Source organism: Bubalus bubalis, chromosome 7 (assembly GCF_019923935.1).
Source record: "Bubalus bubalis isolate 160015118507 breed Murrah chromosome 7, NDDB_SH_1, whole genome shotgun sequence".
Taxonomy (NCBI): Eukaryota; Metazoa; Chordata; class Mammalia; order Artiodactyla; family Bovidae; genus Bubalus; species Bubalus bubalis.
In genome coordinates, this window is record NC_059163.1 from 3141044 (window position 1) to 3163376 (window position 22333).

The 22333-nt window shown below is 57.2% G+C and overlaps 1 protein-coding gene across 10 annotated transcripts in view; it reads left to right on the forward strand.

The window, feature by feature from the left end:
• ACOX3 (acyl-CoA oxidase 3, pristanoyl) overlaps positions 1-22333 on the forward strand; it is a 48525-nt gene that overhangs the window by 12021 nt on the left and 14171 nt on the right. For 7 of the 10 annotated variants that reach the window (XM_044945578.2, XM_025290552.3, XM_025290554.3 and 4 more), the window contains 8 exons: positions 5308-5396; positions 12250-12346; positions 14317-14499; positions 16150-16272; positions 17837-17957; positions 20280-20402; positions 20646-20759; positions 21290-21463. In XM_044945578.2, the coding sequence (XP_044801513.2) occupies positions 5308-5396; positions 12250-12346; positions 14317-14499; positions 16150-16272; positions 17837-17957; positions 20280-20402; positions 20646-20759; positions 21290-21463 (1024 nt within the window). Of the gene's footprint in view, positions 1-5307; positions 5397-12249; positions 12347-14316; positions 14500-14565; positions 16011-16149; positions 16273-17836; positions 17958-20279; positions 20403-20645; positions 20760-21289; positions 21464-22333 lie in introns of those variants that run through there. The other 3 variants (XM_006075852.4, XM_006075855.4, XM_025290549.3) reach the window with 2 other exon arrangements.

Here is a 22333-nt window from a genome sequence, read left to right on the forward strand (position 1 = left end):
GTCCCATGGACAGAGGAGCCTGGCGGGCTACAGCCCACGCGCTGGCAGAGTTGCACACGACTGAGAGACTGAACACACACACCCCCGCACACACACACATGCTGTATGTCATTAGGTGATAAGTGGAAGAGTGTAATTTTTTGAAAATGTAACAGAATTAGTTTAATACACTGTAGTGACTTATACTCTCTAGGTACTAATACTCGATTTTCTTTTTTTTTTTTTCTGTAGCAGGAGACAGATTTATTACCTTATGTCCAAGATGTCATCAATTGTAAAATACACAGTTGGTTAGAAAACAGCTTTTTGAGAGAGGGGGCAGAAAAGCAGCCTCGTTAATGGACCCATCAGTTTTAAGACATATTCTGATTGATTAAAATGGGAGCGAGTGTATGTCTTGCAGTGGAGGAAATCCATCACGATACTGCTGGTTCCCACTTGTAAAGCCTCTGCTGGGTGCCAGGCCCCTCCTGAGCTGTTTCACTAAGTCCCTGACTGTTGGCTCCCCCAGAGGCAGACGTTAGTCCCAGTTCATGTTAGGAAACGGGATGGGGAGGGGTCCAGTCACTCTCCCAAGGCCACACAGTCAGGAAGCAGGGCTGGGAAGGCAGGTCCTCTGAATTCCAAGATGCTTTCCCCTGTCAATAGCTTGTTCTACAGGCTAAGGATTCAGAAGTGAGTTCTCTCCAGAAGAACGGTTTGTGCCTGTAATACTTGGAATATACCCTGACTCTTGGCAGGGGGACCAGGAAGGGCAGTGGTAACAGAGTTGTCATCTGATCAGCCTTCAAATACTAGACCTTAGCGGTAAGATGGTAACTGGAGAGAGGCTTGCTCAACGTCCAGAGAGAGGGGAGCCAAGAAATGAGGCTGAGTCAAGCTTAACCCAGCCCCTTGCTGGGGGCGGGGGGTGGGCACCAGCCACCAGGCTCCTTCCAGGCCCGCGAACGCTGCCGCAAGCTTTCATCCTAGAGGCCATCCTGTGTCTTCCTCAAGGTCATCCTATGTCTTTGACTTTGACTCTTTGCTAAAGAAGTAGACGCCTTTGGAGAAGAATTGAGGGTTTCCCAAAGCCTTTCTTAAAGAGGGAGAGAGGCTCTGATGCATCGTCATGAGCCAGCTAGCAGTCACTTAGTGCTGGAACAAGTCATAAGGCAACGAGTCGGGTGTTTGGTTAATAGTCCAGGAGAGTTCCCCCGTGCCTGACTGTGGGGTTGAACATTTTGCTCTGTGAACTGTGGATGTGGCCCTTCCTCTGCGGTCACCCCAGGGCAGCCCCTCTCAGGAGCCTGTCTTGACCCCTGACTCCTGACCAGGAGGCTCCCCGGCTGTCTGTCTGCCTGCCTACTCGTCTGTCTAGCTGTTGTGTTTGGGGGAGACAGTCAAACCCATATCAGTGGATTCCCAACATAGCACAGCTTTCTGGAAGGGTGGTGGCAGGGATATGGACAAAGCAGGGGTGCGGCCAGGCAGGATGGGGCTGGGGGGTGGGTTTGTGAAAGAGATGCCCTCCCTGGACCTAACTGGAAGGAGCTCACAGAAACTGCCAGAGGAGGACTGTGCTTGGTCTTGACCGAAAGCTGTTTGGACAGTGGCCAAGACAGCATCGCAGGGGTGGGTGGGGCGGCGGTGGGCCGAGTCCCCACCTGGATGTCTGCAGGGCTGAAGGTCGCGGCGGCGGGTGCCGGCTGCTATGGCTTTTGGGGCCCAGGGCAGGAGGGGCGGCTGGCTCGGGGCCCAGGGGCTCCAGCCCCCGTCTCACCCTCGTTGTCCTGCTGCGCCTCTTCGGCAGGATCAGAACCTCAGTGGCGATGATGACGGGCCACCACGATGGCGGCAGCAATGCTCCAGAAGTCGCGCACAGTCCTCTCCCCTAGTGGTCATGGTCCGTGGGAATAAGGTGCTACACCCCGCTGTGCGCCCTGCAGGGGATGGCTGTGGTCATCCTGACCCACTGCTCAGGGGAGCCGTGCACACCAGCTGCCTCCCACAAGCACCACGAGGTTAATCGATTTACAGTGTTTTATTGTTATAGCCATGTTAGTTTCGGTGTATGACACAGTGGTTCAAAATTTATAGATTATCCTCCATTTAAAGTTATTCAATGTCGTGGGCTTCCCTGATAGCTCAGGTGGTAAAGAATCCACCCGCAATGCAGGAGACCCGGGTTCGATTCCTGGGTCGGGAAGATGCGCTGGAGAAGGGATAGGCTGTCCACACCAGTATTCTTGGACTTCCCTGGTGGCTCAGCTGATAAAGAATCTGCCTGCAAATGAGGGAGACCTGGGTTCGATCCCTGGGTTGTGAAGATCCCATGGAGAAGGGAAAGGATACGTGCTCCAGTATTCTGGCCTGGAGAATCCCGTGGACTTATGTATAGTCCACGGGGTCTCGAAGAGTCAGACACGACTGAGCGACTTTCACAAAGTTATTATAAAACACCGGCTCTGTGCCCTGTGCTGTGTGGCATCTCCCTGTAGCCTTTGTACTTTCTATGGAGCAGCGTGTACCCGAGGGCATACTTTACTGCAGGTATGTTGTATCTTATGAGATTGACAGTCTCCAATTATTATGGGAAATGTTATATGTACATCAGCTCAGTTCAGTTCAGTCACTCAGTTGTGTCCAACTCTTTGTGCCCCATGAACCGCAGCATACCATGCCTTCCTGTGCATCACTAACTCCCAGAGTCCGCCCAAACCCATGTCCATCGAGTCAGTGATGCCATCCAACCATCTCATTCTCTTCCATCCCCTTCTCCTGCCCTCAATTTTCCCCAGCATCAGGGTCCTTTCAAATGAATCAGCTCTTTGCATCAGGTGGCCAAAGTATTGGAGTTTCAGCTTCAACATCAGTCCTTCCAATGAACACCCAGGACTGATCTCTTTTAGGACTGCTTGGATCTCCTTGCAGTCTAAGGGACTCTCAAGAGTCTTCTCCAACACCACAGTTCAAAAGCATCAATTCTTCAGCACTCAGCTTTCTTCACAGTCCAACTCCCACATCCATACATGACCACTGGAAAAACCATAGCCTTGACTAGATGGACCTTTGTTGGCAAAGTAATGTCTTTTGAATATGCTGTCTAGGTTGGTCATAACTTTCCTTCCAAGGAGTAAGTGTCTTTTAATTTCATGGCTGCAATCACCATCTTCAGTGATTTTGGAGCCCAGAAAAATAAAGTCTGACACTGTTTCCACTGTTTCCCCATCTATTTGCCATGAAGTGATGGGACCAGATGCCATGACCTTAGTTTTCTGAATGTTGAGCTTTAAGCCAACTTTTTCACTCTCCTCTTTCACGTTCATCAAGAGGCTCTTTAAGTCTTCTTCACTTTCTGCCATAAGGGTGGTGTCATCTGCATATCTGAGGTTATGGATATTTCTCCCGGCAGTCTTGATTCCAGCTTGTGCTTCCTCCAGCCCAGCGTTTCTCATGATGTACTCTGCATATAAGTTAAATATATGTACATTGATACAATTAAATATGTTTGAGAGGAGGATACAGTTACCTAATTCTGCTTTTGACTTTAGTGAGGATCCTTTCCTTGGTTCCGGAAGTTAACATGAAGTCTGTAAGGACTTTGTTATTTATTTGTAGATGAACTGAAAACCGGCATCAGCAGTAGTTTTCTGTTTGATTCCTTAAAAATCAGTGGCTGATTTTTAAAATTCGGTGTCTATCTTTTTAAAACTATTGTCTACTTTATAAGGGTTTTAAAAATAATTTTTACCTTTTTTTTTTCTTTTTTTTAGCTGTCTGCACTGTTTGCCCTTAATTCCCCAACCAGGGATATAACCCATGCCCTGTCCAGTGAGAGCATGGAGTCCCGGCACTGTACCCCCAGGGAATTCGCAAGATTTTTTTTTATGAGCTTTTATCTGAATCTTTCCTGAGCCTTATTGTTTGTCACTAGCATTCTATTTCATTTTAATTATCAGGATTATAAAGTTCAAGGATGATAACTAACTGTTCTGCTGAAGTCAACAAAAACTAGCAATTCATACAAATAGCTAAACTCCAAACAGTACAAACTCAGTGCTTCTTTAACGCAGATTTTTTCCCAGCCTTGGTGCTTTTGACATTGGGAACAGGTTAATTCCACGCTGCGGGGCTGTCCTGTGCCCTGTGAGGTGTGGGCGGTGTAGCTGGCCTTCACCCAGTAGCTTCTGTGGTAACCCCACTTGTGACAACCAGAAACGCTGGCTGATGGCCCTTGGTCGGGAGGGGAGGGTGATGGAGTTGGGCCTGGTTGGGAATCACTAAGGGTCTCTGAGAAGGGCGTTGCATCCCGTCCGCAGAAGGGTCACGCAGTGAGGACCGACTGGCTAGCCGTCTCTGTGTGTTTCAGTAACTGTCTTTGTTGGCAGCTCATTTGGGGCTTCCCTGGTGGCTCAGTTGGTAAGGAATCCGCCTGCAATGCAGGAGACCCCGGTTCGATTCTTGGGTCAGGAAGATCCACGGAAGAAGGGAAAGGCTACCCACTCCAGTATTCTTGGGCTTCCCTGGTGGCTCAGCTGATAAAGAATCTGCCTGCAATGTGGGAGACCTGGGTTCGATTCCTGGGTTGTGAAGATCCCCTGGAGCAGGGAACAGCGGCCCACTCCAGTGTTCTGGCCTGGAGAATTCCGGGTTGCCAAGAGTCAGGCACCATTGTGCGACTTTCACCTTTGGGGCAGCGGAAATTTACAAAAATAATCCACACACACATGTGCACGGCCCTTTTGTCATTGCCTTAACACCCAGTGGAAAGTCCTGCGTCTAAATTGTGAATAGGAAGTGCCTGGTGTCCTGACACACACTGACCTGTGTCCTGGGGCCACGGTGACCAACCACAGTACCACAGGCTAGGGGCCCAGTCAAGGTGTCAGAAAGGTCACACACTGCCCAGAGGCTGCAAGGGAGGGTCCCTCCTGCCTCTGCTAGCTTCCGCTGACTCCCGATGCTGCGCTGTGGCCGATTCCAACCAGTCTCCACCTCCATCCGCCCGTGGCCCCCTCTACCCATGTCCTCTCCTCTGACCTTTGGAGGACATGGGCCATGGGATTCAGGCCCCTGCGGGTAACCAGGGCGGTCTCCCCTCCAGATCCTAAGTCAATATCTGCAAGGACCCTGCATCCCAACAGGGCCACGTTTCAGGAGGTCAGTTTAACCCACAGCAGCTGCACGCAGGGACGCCGTGACTTGGTCGCGGGGGGCGGGGGGGGGGGGCGGGTCTTGGACATTTTCATCTGCTTTTCCACGTGTCCCTCACCGCTGCCTTCTGTCTTTTTTTTTTTTTTTTTTTTTTTTTTGTGGTCTGTGCAGATTCGGGACCCGAAGACCCTTCTTCCCATGCCGGGGGTGATGGTCGGCGACATTGGGAAGAAGCTGGGGCAGAACGGCCTGGACAATGGGTGAGTCCGGCCCTTGAACTTGATGGTCATTCCTCTGGGGCCCGTACCGCGAGGCTGCCCACTCAGCACCGCCCACCCCGGAGCCCACTGGCCCCCTCAGTGCCTCCCCGCGCCCTGCAGGACGCGCCGCACCTCTGCACGCAGGACCGTGTTGGGAAGGGTCGGGTTCTGCTCCAAGCCCAGCCTCAGGAGCTGTTAAGTGGCCCTGCGTGCTGAGCAGCTAACTTGTCCCTGGCAGGTGGCCACTCCCGCTCTCAGTCCAGAATCAGGGGCTGAGCCCCAGGGTCCTCAGCCCGAGACCCCGGCGTGCTCCCCTGGACTGGAGCTCAGGCACCCAGCCCGCGCCCACGCTGTTCTGCGGGTGAAGCTGGGCTCTGGGTAGTGGAGGCAGTGTGGTGTGAGATGAGACCTGGGTTTGGGGAGCTGGAGGGAGCAGGTGGGCAGGAGAGCCACGTTAGGAGGGGCCTTGCAGCCTCCAGGCGGGATTCTCCGGCTCATTCAGGGCACAAATTTGGGAGTGAGACGATTTGGGTTCAGATCCTGGGTCCAGCCCTGCCTCTTGGTCTGAACTTCAGCAGCTTTCCCGGCCTGTCCCCTCGCCTGTCTGCTCGTCCGTGATGTCCCCGTGATGGGCCCCTCACATAGCCCTGCCTGGGGGCTGGGCGTGTCTTCCCAGCTGTGAGCCACCCGTCGGTGCCCCCTCACCTGAGCGTTCAGGCAGGACTCACCTGCCGTCTCCCAGAAATTCTGGCTGAGACGCTTGGCGCTCCTCTGTTCTGCTGAGATGCTTCCCATGTGGGGAAGCAGAGCTGGGAGGTTCCTTAGTCCTGTATGCCACACTGCATCTTAGGAACGTCTGTGTACCTGCCGCTTCACAGGGAGCCAGAGAACAGAGAAGCATGCCCGGCCGTAGTTGGAACCCTCTGGTTACGCTGACTCTGGTCGTTTTGAATGTAAATCAGGAGGCAGGTCTTCTCCGAGACAGAAGCCGGAGCAGGCGGTCGGCCTCCCAGCACCCGGAGGGTCCTTTCCGCTGTCCCTCCCTGTAAGTTGGGGAGCTGGTGGCCTGGAGAGTGTCTCAAATCTCCGCTCAGACCCTCAGAACAGGTGAGGCCCCAGCCTGTGCCCGAGAAGGGGAGAACCATCAATTTTTTTACTCTGTAGCTTGAGGAGAAGACGGCAGGACGTTGTTAAAAAGCAAAACCAGGCCTGCACACGCACAAGCCTCCTAACTAATCGCCATCGAGAGTTCTGAGTGCCCCTCTTGCTGGCCTGTGAGAAGACCTGTTAGTTACCTGGTGGGGAGGGGGCGTAGTTCCGTCCATCGCGGCTTGGTGCGGGTGCATGGGGCCCCTGGTCCTCTGGGCAATCAGCGGCATCGCCGGGGCCATGAGAGCGGTGCGGGTGGAAGGCCCTGTCGCCTTTTTAGATCCGCGTGCCCTAGCATGGGGCCCAGAAAGCTTGTGTGTGGCGGCGTGTCCGTGCTGGGTCTGTGAGCCCATGTGCAGCCTGGAGGCTGGTGACCCTCCAGCCGTGAATGAGTGCTACCGGGTCACTGCAGTCTGCAGGCGGCACCAGGCGGGCTCACGAGTCCCAGCCCCCATACGTTTTGGTTTTTACAAGTTAGAACCTTTAAGCTTGTTTGGGGACATCAGTGAAAGGCTCTGCACTTGGTTCCCCCCTCAGTCAGCTCCTGTTTTAAAGACTTGAGTACTGTGTCTAACTACAACGCCCCGCCCAGGAGACACAGTCACACCATCATAGCAAAAAAAAAGTGAGAGTGTTAGTTGCTCAGTCGTGTCCGACTCTGCGACCCCGTGGCCTGTAGCTCACCAGGCTCCTCTGTCCATGGGATTCTCCAGGCAAGAATACTGGAGTGGGTTGCTGTGCCGTCCTCCAGGGGATCTTCCCGACCCAGGGACTGAGCCCCGGTGTCCCACACTACAGGCAGAAGCTTCTCTGGACCACTAAGGCCCTCCTCCAAGTACGCGTGTCACGTGGCGGGAGCACAGCTCTTGTAAGTCTCCGCCGTGCCAGCCTGGGGAGCCGCCAGGGGGCAGCATGGTGACCACCCTGAAGCCAGGCCCAGAGCGGCTCCCCGAGATCAGAGGCACCGTTCCGAGAGGATGCTCCATGGACGGGACGTGGAAGCAGCCTCACTAGGTCCCTGAGCCTTTGAAGGTTCTGTAGCGCCTGGGGCCCCTCCGCCCCCTGCCCCAGGCTGGGGCTCGGATAGGGGCCAGGGGCCCGACTTGCTGGACATGCCGCTGTCCCTGCTGGCCGCGGGGCACATGCCCAGCAGAGGGCGCACGGGATGGATTTGAGTCCCTGCTTCCCCCACTTGCCTGCCACTTGCAGGGCAGTGTTGTGATGGAGTGACTTTTTGTCCAGAGACCTCTTGTATTTTAAAAAAAAGCAGTAACGATGTGTAGGTAGATCACATGAGTGCCTGAGTCTGCAGGAAGGCTGTCTAGAAATCAGCAAAGTGAAATTTGCCCAGTTGTGTCCGACTCTTTGCAATCTCATGGACTATAGAGTCCATGGTGATTCTCCAGGCCAGAATACTGGAGTGGGTAGCCTTTCCCTTCTCCAGGGGATCTTCCCAACCCAGAGATCGAACCCAGGTCTCCAGCATTGCAGGTGGATTCTTTTTTTTCTTTTTAATTTATTTATTTATTTTAATCGGAGGCTAATTACAATATTGTGGTTTTTGCCACACATTGACATGAATCAGGCATGGGTGTACATGTGTCCCCCATCCTGAACCCCCCCATCTCCCTCCCTGTCCCATCCCTCTGGGTCGTCCCAGTGCACTGGCTTTGAGTGCCCTGTTTCAGGCATCAAACTTGGACTGGCAATCTGTTTCGCATATGGTAATATACATGTTTCAATGCTATTCTCTCAAATTATCCCACCCTCCCCTTCTCCCACAGAGTCCAAAAGTCTGTTCTTTACATCTGGGTCTCTTTTGCTGTCTTGCATGTAGGGTCATCATTACCCTCTTTCTAAATTCCATAGATATGCATTAGTATACTGTATTGGTAATATACTGGCTTACTTCACTCTGTATAACAGGCTCCAGTTTCATCCACATCATTACAACTGACTCAAATGCAGGTGGCTTCTTTACCAGCTGAGCCACAGCAGAAGCCCAAGAATACTGGAGGGGGTAGCCTATCCCTTCGCCAGGGGATCTTCCCGACCCAGGAACCGAACTGGGGTCTCCCTCATTGCAGGCGGATTCTTTACCAGCTGAGCCACCAGGCAAGCCCGTCTAGAAATCAGAGGCAGATGTAAATTACGTGGATTACTTTTAGTCAAATAACTCTGAAAGCAAGATAGTAAAGAGCCCTCAGGTGAGCTGTTGAGCCTCACCTTCAAGATGGGCTGCAGGCATCCTCGCACCTGCTCAGTGGCCCCTCGGGAAGCGTCTGGTGGTGGGCGGGGCGGGGGTATGTGCTGAGACCTGCTGAGTGTCTTTGGTCCCAGGTGGGGCTGGGATGGCGGTGGTGGGAGGCCTCAAGGAGCAAGGAAATTGTTAGGACCTGACGTGGGGGGCCCAGGAGGGAAGGGGTGCAGGGCCGGGGAGCCAGACACACTGCCTGTTCACATCCCCGTGTCACACCCGGTGCCCCCCAGCACACGCAGGCGCACACACACACACACCTGTGTCCTCCACAGACCCGGGATTCTGGCCTGCAGGCTGGGCGGCATTCACTGTCGGTGACTCAGAAAAGAATGTGTGAAATTCTGATTTCAGTTAAACCCCAAGCGACTACTTTTCCAAGTATAAATACGTTCAGCTTGGTTCCATCCCCTGTGTGGCAGGGGCGGGTGAAGATTTTCCACTCCTTAAAAAGGGTGCTCCGTGTCTACAGCAGCAGACTTGGAAGAGCATCCGGCGGCGTCCAGTCACGGGCTGGACCACACGGGGTCGTCGGCACTGCCCTAGGCATTCTCAGAACGCAGGGGTCCGAGGCCCACGGACGCCTGCTGCATGGCCACCTCCAGGCCAGCGCTTTCAGACGCCCAGACCTGACCTGTGTTTTGTACACCGGAGGGAGACCCCTCACCTGGACGCTGGTGGAGGCCTCGCGGCCTGACGTGCAGAATCCTAGTCGATTCCGAGGCATCTGGGAGCGGCCTCCAGTTGCCCCGCCCCCGGGCCTCGACTCTTCCCCAGGGGCACCGGCTGTGTCAGCCCCAGGCCGTCCCTGGACTTGGGGGTCCGTGCAGACTGTACCAGCTCCCAGGGGATGAAGTCTCACTCCTGGCTGGCTCATCCCCGGCCCTAACTGTCTGCTCAGTTCCGGGCAATGGCCCCTTATTATTAATAACAGGATGGCTTAGCTCCCATTGAGAGGCAGGATGACTCAGCGAGCGACGTGGATGGGACCACTGTCTCGTGCTGCTGTGGGACCACCCGGTGCTTGTCACGGGGAGGGGCGGGCAGGCGTGGCAGGCCTCTCAGAGGAGGTGGCAGAGCTCAGAGGAGCCACCTGCCAGTCTGGAGAGGGCCTGGCCGGCTTGAAGGTCGCACGCAGATGTAACGCGGCGGGGAGCCACAAGGAGCAGGCAGTCGTCCCGTCGGAGGGCTTACTGCATCCTCCTGCGGGTTTCGATTCTGTTGGTCCCTGGGATCCAGAGTTCTCGTGCCAGGCGTGACCATTCCGAGCTGAAGTGTGCAGAGGCCTCTGCCCCTGTGTGCAGGACGGGGAGCGGTGGAGGGGGGACGAGGTGGGGTTTGGAGAGCCCAAGGTGGAGACTGCAGAAGATGCGCAGACCGTGAGGATGCTGGGTCGGAGGTGGAGGTGAGCGTGCTGACTCTGGACGGTGGTGGGTGCCGAGCGCGGCCTGGGGATCCGGGGAGGGGCCGGGGGCGGGCTGGGGGCGAGGAGCCATCCCCCTTCTCTGAAGGGCGCTGCTCTCCCTCACAGAGCTGCTTCCTGTGGTTTAGTAAGAAGGGTTCCACATGGCGCTGAAAATGCTTAGAAACCCGATAAGGCTCTATGCTTGAGTGCCTTAAGTCATGTCCACTTTAGTCGCATCCAGCTATTTGTGACGCTGTGGACTGCAGCCCGCCAGGCTCCTCGGTCCATGGGATTCTCCAGGCAAGAATACTGCAGTGGGTAGCCATGCCCTCCTCCAGGGGATCTTCCCGACCCAGGGATCAAGCCTGTGTCTTTTATGAGTCCTGTATTGGGCTTCTCTTGTGGCTCAGCTGGTAAAGAATCTGCCCGCAATGCGGAAGACCTGGGTTCGATTCCTGGGTTGGGAAGATCCCCTGGAGAAGGGAAAGGCTACCCACTCCAGTATCACAGCCCGGAGAATTCCATGGACTGTATAGTCCATGGGGTCGTAAAGAGTTGGATATAACTGAGTGACTTTCACTTCACAATGGTCAATGATGCTAAGTGTATTTGGGCTTCCCTTGTGGCTCAGCTGGTAAAGAACCCACCTGCAATGTAGGAGACCTGGGTTCGATCCCTGGGTTGCGAAGATCCCCTGGAGAAGGGAAAGGCTACCCACTCCAGTCTTCTGGCCTGGAGAATTCCATGGAGTCCATGGGATTGCAAAGAGTCCAGCACGAATTAGTGACTTTCACTTTCCTAGATCACTCTGGGCTCCCCTGGTGGCTCAGAGGTAAAGCATCTGCCTGCAATGCGGGAGACCTGGGTTCGATCCCTGGGTCGGGAAGATCCCCTGGAGAAGGAAATGGCAACGCACTCCAGTATTCTTACTGGAGAATCCCATGGATGGAGAAGCCTGGTAGGGTTGCAGAGTCGGACATGACTGAGTGGCTTCACTGTCTTGGAGGCGCGTTCTTTCCCACTAGCACCACTTGGGGAGCCTACGGTGCTCCAGCAACCGTTGACATAGATGGTCTGGGGTTTTTGTTTGGCAGTTTCTCACCACCTGGTACTTTGTACAGCCTTGTCCCCCGGACGACTGTGAGTTAGATTTTCCTTCCCGACAACCATAGAAAACACCTTTGATCACTGACACATGCGCATGATCCCTGGGGATGTGTGGGCAGGCGTGTTCTCCAGCTGCTCAGGGGAGCTGACCCCTGCGTCTGGAGCCCCGATGGGACGCCTCGTCCTCCTGCTTGACTCGGGAGGTCTGAAGCCCAGTTTGCGGGCTCTGTCGCCCCATGTGGGAGACTCTGGTGCAGGGTCCAAGTGTAAGAGTCAGAGATCCTCACGTTTAGGAAGGGCTGTGTTTCCTGCTGAAGGGCCTCATCTGGGCTTGTCCAGCCACATCGAGGGCGTTCCCTCCCAGCGTAGGAGGAGCCTGTGTGCAGCCCTGAGGCCTGAGCCTGGGGGGCAGTGGGGGCGGGGATTCCCTCCCAGCATAGGAGGAGCCTGTGTGCAGCCCCGAGGCCTGAGCCTGGGGGGCAGTGGGGGGCGGGGGTCTCCAACATTACCAACTACCGATTTGTTTCATGCAGAACCCGCCACTCGCACCACATCTTTTGTTTAAGCTTTCTTTGGGCAGGCTAGGCTGTCCAGTGGTTAGGACTCCACGTTCTCACTGCCGAGGGCCTGGTGGGTTCAACCCCTGGTCCAGGAAGTAAGATCCCTCAAGCCATGCAGTGCAGCAAACAACAGCAACAACAAATGCAAAAAATAAAACAGTGAATAAAGCCCGCTTTTACAGATAGAAGGATGTGTTGAGATGCCCCGTCTCCCACTGTCTTCCCTCCTGCGTCTGCTCTCGGGGTTTTCCGGTCTCTAGGGGGTTACCTCCCCTTCTGATCTGTCCTCCGCTTTGATTTGACCAGGTTTCAGGAGGGGGAAGTGAGCCCTAGGGCCGTCCCCGCTGTTTAACCAGAAGCCGTGTCCCCACACAGGTTCGCCATGTTCCACAAGGTCAGGATTCCCCGCCAGGACCTGCTGAACCGCTCGGGAGACGTCACCCCTGAGGGCGCCTACGTCACCCACGTCAAGGTACCAGAGCCTCCAGGGTAGGGGGGTGTCTGTGGGTGAGGAAGCCGTCCCCTCCAGGTCCGCAGGACATGCACCCCGCTGCGGGGGGAGGAGAGTTTCCAGGGGAGCCGGAGGCCTATGTGAACCTCTCCAGGCTCAGGTTCTGGAGCCTCCACCAAGGAGGGGGTTGCCTGGGTCCAAGCATGACATTTCCCCCTCCCCAATCCTCACCAGCCGCCTGGGGTTACAGATGGGGAGGCTGTCCCTACCAGCGCTGTCCCCCACAGTGGGGAGAGGAAAGGGTTGCTGGGCCGGGCACCCACGGGGCGACCACGTCCTCCGGCGTCTGGGACTGACCTTGCCTGGAAGTTCACTGAGGGTGGACACGTAGGGGCCCGGCCCTGGGCCCTTTCCAGGCCTGGCCAGGTCAGGGTGGCTGAGCCCTCCCAGTCCTGAACCCACAGCCAGGATGACCCAATGCCACACGTAGGCTGCTCGGACCCGAGAGCAGGGCTTCAACAAATGTGACAAGTGCCTTCCGATCAGGAGAGAGGCTGGAGGTGACACAGGAGGCCATTCAGAAAAGGAAACAGTGATATGAAACCCAGGAGTACGGAGGCAGATGAGAGAACCCGGTGGAGGGGGTCGATCCAGCAGGGTTGAATATCAGTGAAGCAGGCGGCATGCGGGGATGGAGAGAGCCCAGAGACGGTTTGTAGAAACAGCGGAGACAGAGGTCTCTAAATTACGGAAGGAAGACTGCCTCGACTCAGGGGGCCCCACACAGTGGGTCAGGGGCTGTTTCCCCAGGCTCACTGTCAAGAAATACCAGAAGCTCAGAGAGAAGACCCTGAGTCCTCCCCGGGACAGGAGGCAGAGCAGCTCCCGTGGGATCCAAGCCCCTTTACCTCTGATTTTCCCCGCACGGTGCTGCCTGAAAGCAGTCAGGGAAAGGACATTTCTTACCACGGATGGAAAACAACTGTACACGTGCTTTTTCCAAGCGCAGCTAAGATGCCACTCGTGCGCGAGAACGCATGGCCAGGGGCCTGGAAGGCGGCCGCACAAACACCAGAGTGGACATAGTTTTGGAAGAAAAGCCTGAATAATAAAATAAATGAAGCGGGAGAAGCAGCAGGGGGTGAGGGAGGTGCACGTGATCACGTCACTTGGCGAGACTGTCAGGCCGATGTACCCAAGCGCCGCCGATGGGCCTGAAAGCCGAGCTGCTACTAGGGACCATGGTAAGCACCTTGGAACTTGCAACAGACTGAAAACAGATGCACACAGGCAGTTACCTAGTTTTAAACCCTGGTGCTGGGAAAGATTGAGGGCAGGAGGAGAAGGGGCCGATGGAGGATGAGATGGTTGGATGGCATCACTGTCTCAATGGACTTGAGTTTGAGTAAACTCTGGGAGTTGGTGATGGACAGGGGGGCCTGGCGTGCTGCAGTCCATGGGGTCGCAGAGTCAGACACGACTGAGAGACTTAACAGCAACAACAAAAGATCACAGAGAGTAACGGATGACCATTCCAATGACCACCCAGCCCTTGGGATGGTGGCTCAACGGGGAGGCAGGAATCCCGGATTCCGGGGAGAGGGCACCCTTTTTATGTACAAGATGTTGGTGCCAGCTCTGTTCTCTGCCCTCACCTCCAGCCTCGCTCTTGGCACAGCCGCATCTGCTCCTCAGTGAGGTCAAGAGCAGGGCTTCCTGCCTCTATGTGGCAGCTCGTAGGTCTGCACAGATCGTGTGTCTGCCCAGGGCCCCTTCCCTCGTGTGGGCTGGGTGTCCCCCATACCGTCCCTTGATGGGCACACTGGCCCCCCTGCTACTCAGCCCTCCTGGCTCCAGGACCCTGTGTCTGGGGTGCCCTGGGGGCTGGGCCTGGGGTGTTGAACGAGGACAGGCACGCCCCTCCAGCCCTGTGCCCATCCCCGAGGTGGCCCACGGTCCCGGGTCCGCTGCCACCTGCTCTCCTCCCACAGGACGTGGGGCAGCGCTTCAGCGAGTCCCTGGGTAGCCTGTCGTCTGGCCGGGTCGCCATCGTGGGCATGTCCGTCGTGAACCTGAAGCTGGCCGTGTCCATTGCTGTGCGTTTCTCGGCCACCAGGCGTCAGTTTGGGCCGACGGACAAGGAGGAAGTCCCGGTGCTGCAGTACCCGATGCAGGTAGAGCGTCTGCGGGCGTGGGTTCGCTGGCTTTCCATCCATGTGCAAACACACCGCCTCTCTCAGGTCTCTACAGCTGGGTCACGGGGAGCTGACAGGGCCTCTTCTGGAGTTACGGTGCGACGCCAGGCCCCAGGAAGGGGTGCAGCCTCGCAGGCCACAGATGGGCTCCACGATGGTCTTTACTTGAAAGGAAATGAGGGGCCTGGAGGGTGCGCTCTGCTGAGGCGGGGGTGGGGGGCAGGTATACACGCTGCACGCTTACCCTGTCTCGGGCCCTGCGCATCCAGGCTGCGCTCTGGCACACCCCTTCATCCCGGGACACAGTGGCTGAGTGGGCAGCGGTGTTCATGGTGGCGTCCTTTAGCAGAGGGGACACTCCCCTCTCCAGGCCCTCCACGGTCGAGGCAGCCTCGGATGGCAGGGGTGTGCCGCAAGCCAAGCATCACCTGGTCAGCTGGCCGGGGTGGGGCCGGGCGTGGCATTGGATCGCAGTACGCCTCCACCAGCGCCTCTGCATCCCCAGCACTTCCGTGCCCACCACGCAGCTGCCCTGCGCACCAGGTGGGCTGCTGGTGGTCCCCAGGTCACCTCTGTATCCCCAGCACTTCTGTGCCCACCACGCAGCTGCCCTGCGCACCAGGTGGGCTGCTGGTGGTCCCCAGGTCACAGGTGGGGCCCCAGAGGCAGCAGGTGGACGAGCCCCAGTCTTGGGCCCAGTGATGCGTGAGCAAAGGCGCATTTGAGTGAGAGTTTCAGGATGTTGTAACTGGATCGAATGTGTTTAACCCTTAGGACCACGAACCTGGTTTAACACCAAATGAGCAAGCGAGGAAGAGCCTCGTGCCTAGTTTGTGCCTGGCTGACACGCAGCGTCCACCGCACCACTGGACCCCGTGGTCCTCGTGAGGTCACAGCATGCCCCGCTGCCTGGGCTTGAGGCCTGGCCTCAGCGGTCAGCTGAGCCCACCCGAGCCCCACGTGTGGGCTTCCGGCCGCAGTCCACCCAGCCTTGCTGTGCACCCCTGGGCGAGGCACTAAGCCTCTCTGTGCTTGGTTTTCTCCTTTGCACGTTGGAGCGGTGATCACACCCCTCTGTGGGTGGTTGCAAGGCTGAGCCATGTTAGGGCGGCGGCACGGCGACCACACGCGGGGATCTCTGGCGGTGGCGGTGGTGACTGTCTTCCGGGTCCTCTCAGCCACCCCCTCCCCATCCACGAAGCAGCAGATGCGCTGGTGAAATGGACGCGCTCCCTCAGCCTCCGGGAGCCTGTTTCCCCTTCTGGCCCAGGGGCAATCGCTGTCTTCCTCCTAGGGTCACAAAGGGCAAGGCGTTGCCAGATTGGCCCTGTGCTCGGGCACGGTGACCTGGCTGTCTCAGTTGTATTCTGGTTCAGTGTTTACTCTGGCTGAGGGATCACATGGCCAGGACGGCAGAGAGAGCAGTGCAGGGCGGTGCCCGTGGGCGCCTTTCCTTGAGCGGGCCTGTCGGGGTGGCCGGGCATCAGGGGGCAGGTGCCGTGGTGGGGGGGTGGGGCGTCCGGGAGAGGTGAAGGGCCTTGTGCACTATCGGGACCGTGGGGGTGGGTTCCGGCCGCCCCCGCCCTGCTGAGGACGTGCGGTGTTCAGGCGGGAATTTGTCCATTTCAGCAATGGCGCTTACTGCCGTACCTGGCCGCCGCCTACGCCTTGGACCACTTTTTCAAATCGCTCTTCCTGGATCTGGGGGAGCTTCAGCAAGGCCTCCTGGGGAAAGACCAGAGCGTCAGGCAGGTGAGAGCCCCCTGCTTTTTCTCTGCAGCGTTCATTCTCATTTAAATCTCAACGGGTTTGAACAGGGCAGTCTCAGCCTTTCTTTCAAAACAACATGGGTGGGTGGATCTGCAGGGATGACGCAGGCTCGTCCGACTTGACCCCTGGGCCGTGTCCTCCCGGAGCCCGTCTCGGGTATGGGGGCCTTTTCGGCACGTGTCTGCATCCCCCGTTCTCAAGGACATGCTGACACGGCTCCTGGTTCCCGTCTGTGAGTTCAGCTGTTGTTCTCTTCTGGAGAACAGGATGCTTTTGCAAAATCCACATTACCGGCCCCCTCCATGGATTTCACGGTTCTGATCCTTTGGTAAACAACCCCACAAAAGGTCTGCGTCCAGCTGACTGGATGTGAGCTGACAGGCGTGGCTTTTTGCCAGATGCGAGCGTGCAGACCTGCTGAGATCAGCCCCTGTGCACAGAAAGGGTCTTCTGCTCATTTCTGTGTGTGGATGCCTCACGTGTTGATTTTTTTTTTTGCTTCACACTGCCTCCTGGGCATTGCGAAAAGGCACAGCGCAAGTGCCTCTGAAAACTCATCAGAAATGCTACAGAGGGCGGGCTTACCAACCACGCCCTGAAAAGCCTGTATTGAATTAGCACATTTTGGAATATCCAGCATAGACACCCAGGCGTCAGGAGGCGGAGGGTGAGGGGGTGGGGGGCTGGCAGGGTGCAGCCGCGCAGTCAGGCTAACGTGAGCCCAAGGACCGTTTCATCAGGAATGTGGAGCTGATGCATTTTTTTTCCCCTCAAACATGAGCCACTGATGCTTTGCCAGCTGACAATGGGATTGTCCTGTAACAATGTTTTCAAGTGTCACCACGATCTATTTTTTTTTCCCTGAAGCTCAGAAAAAGTAGTTCAACCCAGGCATGGGTTACAAGGTAGCGCTTCTGTGAAGCTGAAAATGCTGGAAAAGCAGGCCACCCTATGTAGCAGGTGTGTGTGCGCGGGCGTGTCTTTCTTGTAACAGTTGTTACTGACGATCACGTTGAAGTGAAAGAATGCTTACTAGATGTGTTAAAGCTAGGGACCCTGAGCCGGGCCTGCACAGGGGGCCCTGAATGGCCAGGGCTTTGTAGCCCTCTGGGGCTGCCCCCCACCTCTCCCCTGGGGGCAGCGTGTTGGCGCCGTGTCAGTCCCATCCCTTGGGGTTCCTCCTCGTCTCCCCGTGAACGACGGGAGCTTGAACAGCCGTCGCTCAGGCTCGCGCTGTGAACTTCATATAAACGGAGTCATGACGCGTGTTCCTCCGCGATCAGCCTCCGCACCAGGATTCACCCGCTGAGCCGCCGCGGCGGTTTATCTCCGGCGCGAGGAAGCGGTGTGGCTAGACCGCAGGGTGTCCCTGAGTAGCTGAGTCCTGCTTCTTAAGCTAAAGCCGGGCTCCTGCTATTGCACTTTTCAGCCACCTGGGGTCAGACTGGAGGGGTGTAGGTCTTTGAGGCTGAGCTTGGACTGTCCCCTGCCCTCCGGGGTCGGAGCCTCTCTTCCCCTGATCTTGTGGGCTTCTCTCCCTCCCAAGGCCGAGCTGGAACGTGAGATCCACGCCTTGTCGTCCGCCGGCAAGCCCCTGGCCTCGTGGACGGCCCAGCGGGGGATCCAGGAGTGCCGCGAGGCATGTGGAGGACACGGCTACCTGGCCAGTAGGTCTCAGAGATACGTGGGCTGGTTTCTGTCCTCATCCCTACCATGTGACTCATACCTGACCAGGGGCCAGCGCACGACCAACCAGGAGTTAGCACACAGCAGCCTTTGGGCCAAAGGCTTTTTCTGTGGATAAAGGTTTCTGTAAATAGTGATTTATCGGCGCCCGGCCGTGACCATTCGTTTACACACTTCCTGTGGCCGTGTTCCTGCTCCCCCCGCAGAGCTGAGATGTCTCGGCAGAGCCTAAAACATTTACCGTCTGGAGCTTTCCAGAGCAGGTTGGCCGGGCCCTGCCCTCGTCTCATCCCTCGGTTCCCTGCCACCTGATGTTCCTTGGCCGAAACCTGGGGGTCACGAGGCAGCGTGGAGACTGAAAACCAGAACGGAAGGGAGCTTATCACGCATTCATCTGAGTTGGAACTTTCTGGTTGATGACTTGGCAGTACCCTGGCGCGTTTTGTTCTGATGAAGCACTCTGAGACTGGCGTTCACTTCTGTTGGCACTGGCGGCTGTTTGAGCAGCTGGTGGGTGGTGCACAGGGCAGGTGACCCACAGGCCAGGCCCAGGTCCTGTGTCCTCTGTCTCTGCCTCTGCTGGCCACTGGTTGCGTATCTGAGGGCAAGCTGACCCCACACACCGCTCCTTGGTGTTCTTCTCCATAAGATGGGGCTGATGAGAGCATGGCACGACAGAGGTTCTTGCAGCAAGTGAGTGAATGAATACGCTTGAAGGGTTTAGACAATGTGGGGCAGGTGGCCTGTGCCCCGTTACTCTGATCTATTATTATTATGAAAGTGAAAGTGTTAGTCAATCCGTCGTGTCCAACTCTTGGACTGTAGCCTGCCAGGCTCCTCTGTCCAAGAGATTCTCCAGGCAAGAATACCGGAGTGGGTTTCCATGCTCTTCTCCAGGGGGTTTTCCCAATGCAGGGATCAAACCCAGTCTCCTGCATGGCAGGCAGGTTCTTTGCCATCTGAGCCATCAGAAAAGCCCATTATTATTATAGTCCTGCTTATTATTTGCAGCTTACCTGCCTAACTTCCCATGTGCTGACCTTCAGTCACCGATGGGTAAAGTCTGGTGACTCAGGCGAGACGCCAGTGGAATTGGCAGAGACCTGCCCTGACGGCTTATTCCTCTGGAGCCTTTTAGCCCCTGGTTGAGTCTGAGCATCTTGGTGACACTCTGTAGATAGCCGTGAGCTTTTGGTGAAGATGCATCCCAGTTCCTCCTCGTGTGGTGGGGGGCGGGGGGGTGGGGGGGTGGTGGGGGGGGGCCCTCAGTTTCTCCGCTCTCTGTTCCTGATGTGTGGGTAACCACGGCGCCACAGAAGTTCCTCACCCGTGTGTTTTGTCTTCTGTGCACTGTTCTTCGTAGTTTTTGTTTGTTGTTATAGCTCATAGAGACGCTATAAATAGTTTAGAATGAGAAGCTTGAATCATGCAGCCCGCAGACAGCAGAAATGACTGAATCAAGTATCATCACATAATTCCTTCTGGGCTGAAGCCAGTGTGGCCAAACTCAGGGATAAATGTAAAGCCCTTTAATCTAGATTTAAATATCAGTTTCTGGTCGTCTGTCTAAGGCCGCTCTCAGGTGTTCACGTTTAGGGCCCTAACTGTGGCATGGGCAGCCAGTCAGCGGAAGACGGTCAGGCTGTCACCGGCGGCCACAAGCCTCAGCCCTGCTACAGGGCACCTTCACACCCTCCTGGGCTGTTCACAGCAATATGAGAGTGTGAGAAGTTGGGGGTTCTACCCAGTCTCCCATCTCAGCCTCACATCTGGAGAACATTCTATTAATACGCCGGAGACCTAGGTGGGGAGGGTCTGGGAAGAATCCTTTATGAACTCTGCGAAGGAATTGGGTTATTTCACTGGTAGGAAAGGCAAGAGAAAAAGAAGCGTTGTCTTCAGATATTTGACGTCTTGTATAAAGAGAAGGGTGCCTCTAGTTGTACGGGGAAGGAGGGCACCCGCCCAGATGGTCCGCGCTGTCCGTGGCCTCCCAGAGGGCGCCCTGCAGGTGACCCGTGAGACTCGTGGGGGTGATGCGTCGCTGGTGGCGGTGGGTGCTTCCCGAGTGCAGCACAGGGCTTCCCGGGAACCTTGCGGGTGCTCCCAGTCTGTCCTTGAAGAGGCAGCAGCCGGATGGGTAGGGCACACCGCTGGCTGGGGGTGGAGCTGCACCTGGAGAGGGCAGGAAGTGCTTCGTCCCGTCAGACTGGGCCTGGGACCTGACCTCAGAGTCCCAGATGGCAGGGGGTGGGGGCATCTCTCCCGCCCGCACCCCCAGTGATGCGCACACCCCCTCGCAGTGAACCGTCTGGGCGACCTCAGAGACGACAACGACCCCAACTGCACGTACGAAGGCGACAACAGCGTCCTGCTGCGGCAGACCAGCAGCTACCTGCTCGGCCTGCGGGCTCGCCGGGGCCCAGGTGAGGCGGCCGCAGCCCCGCAGCCCTGCGGCGCGAGGCCGTTCCCCGGGCCCGAGCCGGCTCTTCCGTCAGGATGGCGTCTGTGTTTACGGGCAGGAAACACGCCATCAGATGGGGCTGCACCAGCTTCTGAAGTGATGGGCCGGGGCAGGTGGCGGTGTGGGGGAGGGGGATTCGTCTTCCAGACACGCCCTGGGGTGGGGAGTCCTTGGCTCTCCCTAGAGTCACCGGCTGTGCCCCTAGGTGGTGCCCGCATCGAGAGCCCCCTGAAGACCGTGGACTTTCTGGATGGCTATGCAGACATCCTTGACAGGAGGTTCGAGGGCTCCAGCCCCGAGGACTTGTTGGACTCCTCAGGTAAATACATGCCCTTCCCTGTCTCCAGGTGCGCTGTGCCCGGCGGGAAGCAGCCTGTTGCTTTGCCACCTCATTCATTCAATGATGATTCATCCACAGACACCTCCCTGTGTCCGGCGCTAACTCGGGTGCTGACGCCAGCAATGGAGAGAGGGGAGCTTGCTCCCTGCTCCCTGGAGTCCCGGCTCCCACCTGCCCCCTCTCCCGGCTTCACAGTGAGTGGTCAAGCAGAGACGTCACAGAAAGAGCAGGGGTGGTTACAGCCCCTCCCCTCCCTACTGCGTGTGAATGACGTCTGAAGGATGCACCTTCCTCCCCCAAGGGCCCACGCGTCTTTCTGTCAAATCCTGTGTCCACAGCAGCAGCTTCACGCACAGCGGAGCCTTGCACAGTCCTCGCCACCCGCTCTGCGGGGTTCAGTGACCGTGCGTCCCTCTGCCCCCCCAGAAGCCCTGTGGCCAAGCACCTCGGGGCCCTCTTCTGTAGTCCCACCCAACCCCCAGGCACACGCTGCCCTCCCTCCCCCATAGGTGGGCAGAAGCTGACCCTCTGGCCGGTCACCCAGGAGCTGGAAAGTCAGCCCAGCTGCCAGAGATGGAGGGTGCTGGGCCCGCTGCTGGACCCGCACCAGCTGCGGGGCTTTGGGCGCGTCCCCCATCATCCTGCCTCGCCGCGGATTGGGACGGCACCGCCTCTGCTGGCTGGTGAGGCAGGTGGGGACACACGGGTGTACCCGGCCCAGCGCTCGGCTCCGCACGGGGCTCGGGACCGGCCTGCAACATGCAGGCACCCCACCCTGTTCCAGCCGCAGTTTTCATCACAGAAATCGCTGTCGAGACACCGTTACATCCCCCCGAACACTGTTAGCAAAGAGCCTTTGGCGTGGCAGGAGGGCACCTGGCTTGCAGAGTGCGCGTCCCCCGCGGTCCTCTGGATGAAGGAGCAGCCTGCATGTACCTGTAGGGCACGCGACCCATCACAGCATCCCCGGCTGTGGGCTGTGGGCAGTGTGTGTGTGTGGCCCTGCCAAGCCGCGCCGCCGCCCAGATCCCCAGGAGAGGAGCTTCGGCCGCCCAGTCCACGTCCACGGCCGGAGCAAGCGTCGGACGCGGGCCGGGCCCACTGGCCAGCGGGTCGCTCCTCCATTTTCACCTACAGCAGCAAGCAGAGGCGTTTCTGCTCGTCACTGCTTCGGCTCCCTCACCACCCTTTGTCACAGCTTTTCTGACAGTACACCTTCTTCACCTCTCTTTTTAAAGAGCTGGGAAGATGCTGGGACACCCCCAAAGGTCTTTCTGATGGTTCCGGAGCCCCCAGATGTTGCTCCAGGAAGCCCAGGAAATGACCTCATCATCCTAGTAGCGTCCACCCCACCGGAATTTCCTCCCTCCCCAAAGCCGTCCCCCATGGTAAAATCAGAGTGTAAACACGTGGTCGGCCAGCTCTTGGACGTGTCACAGGGCCTGCCGTGCCCCCCGGGCCTGCTGTGTCCACCCCCCACCCCCACCTAGGCCTGCCGCACACACCCGCCCCCCACCCTGCTCGTCGGCGCTGTGAACGCAGAAGCTGCTGCG